Consider the following 2,219-nt stretch of genomic DNA (forward strand, 5'->3'; position numbering starts at 1 on the left):
CGGTGTCCCACGCGTGAAGTCTGCCGGCGCAGTCCAGGGTGGGGGAGGCAATGTAGCGGCGGCGGGGACACTCTTGTTCAGAGCGTCAGCACCGGGGGAGAGATCTCGACCTAATGTCGCGGCGACTAGGCGCGTAGACTCGGGTCGACGTTCGGCGACGACCCCGTAGGCGAGCGGCGAGGAGCCGAAAGGGGGAAAGCGAGGGAAAGAGGGATAAACGCAACAAGAAACTCGACGGGGCAGAGCGGAGGCCGGCACGAAGGCACAAGACCTACGAAGCTAGTCTTCACGCAGATAGCGACAGACTAGTCCCAATGACCAAGTTATACATTAGCAATCGAAGAGAGATACAACACTATGGTCACTCACCTAGTCCCAATGACCAAGAGGTCGAGATGGGGACTAGGGAGCGCCTAGGGGGGTCCTTATATACTAGAGGGGCTGCTTAGCAACCAAGGACAAGGCGCGAGAGCGAGGCAGTGAAGATGACAAAGGGAGAACAAAGGGCGGGAAGGAAAAGGCAAAGGCATGGCGATCACGGGAACGTAGCATGCGGGTGTGGGAACGTATCTGCAGTGCCCAAACTGGGATGGGCTAAGAAAGGAAATGGTCCGAAAATGGAAGGTGGGCGTCAAGGGGAGGGGAATGGGCGGCAAAAAGGGGCGTCTGTCCAACGTCCGTGACAGGAGAGACGGGGGCGGGTCTTCCCCAGGCCGAAGGTATAGTACTCGTCGGCTGAAGACTCGTTGCGACATGTTTGTAGCCACCGTCAGCGTCGTTAGTTGTCTCGAAGTGGTGAGTATAGCTGGGTAACGTGTGGAGGTGCAGGTTGGACTCGACTCGGGCGCGCCACCACGCGCAACGTTGGGCCAGACGCCCAGTCCTGTTATGGAGATGACTGCAAGCCCCGGGCGCCTCATGGTCCATAGGTGAGCTGGTCCGGGTTCTCCACATCGTAGCCTTCACGCACTGCGGGAAAAAATCAGTATATAGCTTCTATGGAGGGAAAGGGATGTGCAAAAAACATTAGGTAGGGGTGCAGCCTATATACGGACACTAGGGATACTGTTTCTTCAGCGCCGCGATGGCATGACTCTGCTGCACTGACGAAGGTGCCTGGCTAGGTGCAGAGCAGGGTGTGAACTGTCAAGGAGTTCTTGAGGGTATGGGGCACGAGCGTGGACGTGTCGGTGCCTCAGAAAGATCCAGCAAGATATGCACTAGACAGGAGAACAAGGAGTGCGTTGTTGTGCTCAAAGGAGCGCCGCCGTGCACACCGCCATGCGCGCTTGTAGTATAACTCTATCGTGCTACTGGTCCCATGCCCAATTGTTCTCCCCATCTGCCTGCCTACTACGTTGTCCACTGAGCGCATCTCCACCCCATTCAAAGCCATCCTTCGTATTCATCGCACTGGCAGCATCGAAAGTGTGTGCGGAGAGATTGCTCATCCACGGCACTGGGAGGAAGGATGACGACACCGGACTCGAAGATGCGAGGATGGGATTGAGCTGTGCCTTCATGCGTAGACGTTCCAGCTCCAGTGTGTGCTTCTGCTTGAGCTTCATCTCTATCAACTGTGTTTTGGCACGCTGTGCCTCGATCTTCGCCTGCAGCTTCATCTTTTCGAGATCGGTCTTTGCAAGCTGAACATCGAGTTGCTTTTGGCGCGTCTCCTCTTTGGCCATTGTGATCTCGTTGAATTGCTCACCGTACTTCAGTTTCTTATTTCCCTTACCAGATGAGCCCTTATTCGCAGGCGTAGACGTGCCAGATCAAGCGGGAGTCTTCTTTTGAGGGGTTGGCATAGGTGCGTTGTTCTTGCTAGATGTGGAGGAGACTTCGGAGCCAGTCGTACGCGAGGCCTTCTGAGCAGCGATGGCCTTGTCGAGCTCATGACTGTCTTCCTCTTCTGTGTCCGAGCTCCATGTCTCGTCCAGCAAGGAGAGACGGCGCTTGCTGGGTGCCTTGTCTGTGAGCGGGTGGGGGTTGTGTTCGTCTGGAATGGTGCTGAGACCAGTGCTGACACCATTGGTGTGGTCGCCGCCATCGCTGTCACCTCCTAGGGTGAGAATTGCATCGATGTTGACAGGGTCCGTGGAGTTGCCAATACCGGTGCGGATGATGTTTGGACGCTCCATGATAAGAGCCTTCATGTTCCACAGATACGGAAACTTTGCCTTGATGATGGCTAGTACACTATGTGAGTAACTCTACAC

General features: G+C 55.7%; 2 protein-coding genes across 2 annotated transcripts; both read right to left on the reverse strand.

The window, feature by feature from the left end:
• Positions 1-1,310: 1,310 nt before the first annotated feature.
• DICSQDRAFT_173982 (uncharacterized protein) lies at positions 1,311-1,688 on the reverse strand (the record flags this gene model as incomplete). The annotated part of the gene is made up of 1 exon (XM_007369772.1): positions 1,311-1,688. One exon carries the CDS (start codon positions 1,686-1,688, stop codon positions 1,311-1,313), a length of 378 nt encoding a protein of 125 aa, XP_007369834.1.
• Positions 1,689-1,775: 87 nt separating this feature from the next.
• On the reverse strand, positions 1,776-2,141 carry DICSQDRAFT_173983 (uncharacterized protein; the record flags this gene model as incomplete). The annotated part of the gene is made up of 1 exon (XM_007369773.1): positions 1,776-2,141. The coding sequence occupies one exon, from the start codon at positions 2,139-2,141 to the stop codon at positions 1,776-1,778; it is 366 nt and encodes a 121-aa protein (XP_007369835.1).
• Positions 2,142-2,219: the final 78 nt, after the last annotated feature.

This window comes from Dichomitus squalens (genome assembly GCF_000275845.1).
Source record: "Dichomitus squalens LYAD-421 SS1 unplaced genomic scaffold DICSQscaffold_55, whole genome shotgun sequence".
Taxonomy (NCBI): Eukaryota; Fungi; Basidiomycota; class Agaricomycetes; order Polyporales; family Polyporaceae; genus Dichomitus; species Dichomitus squalens.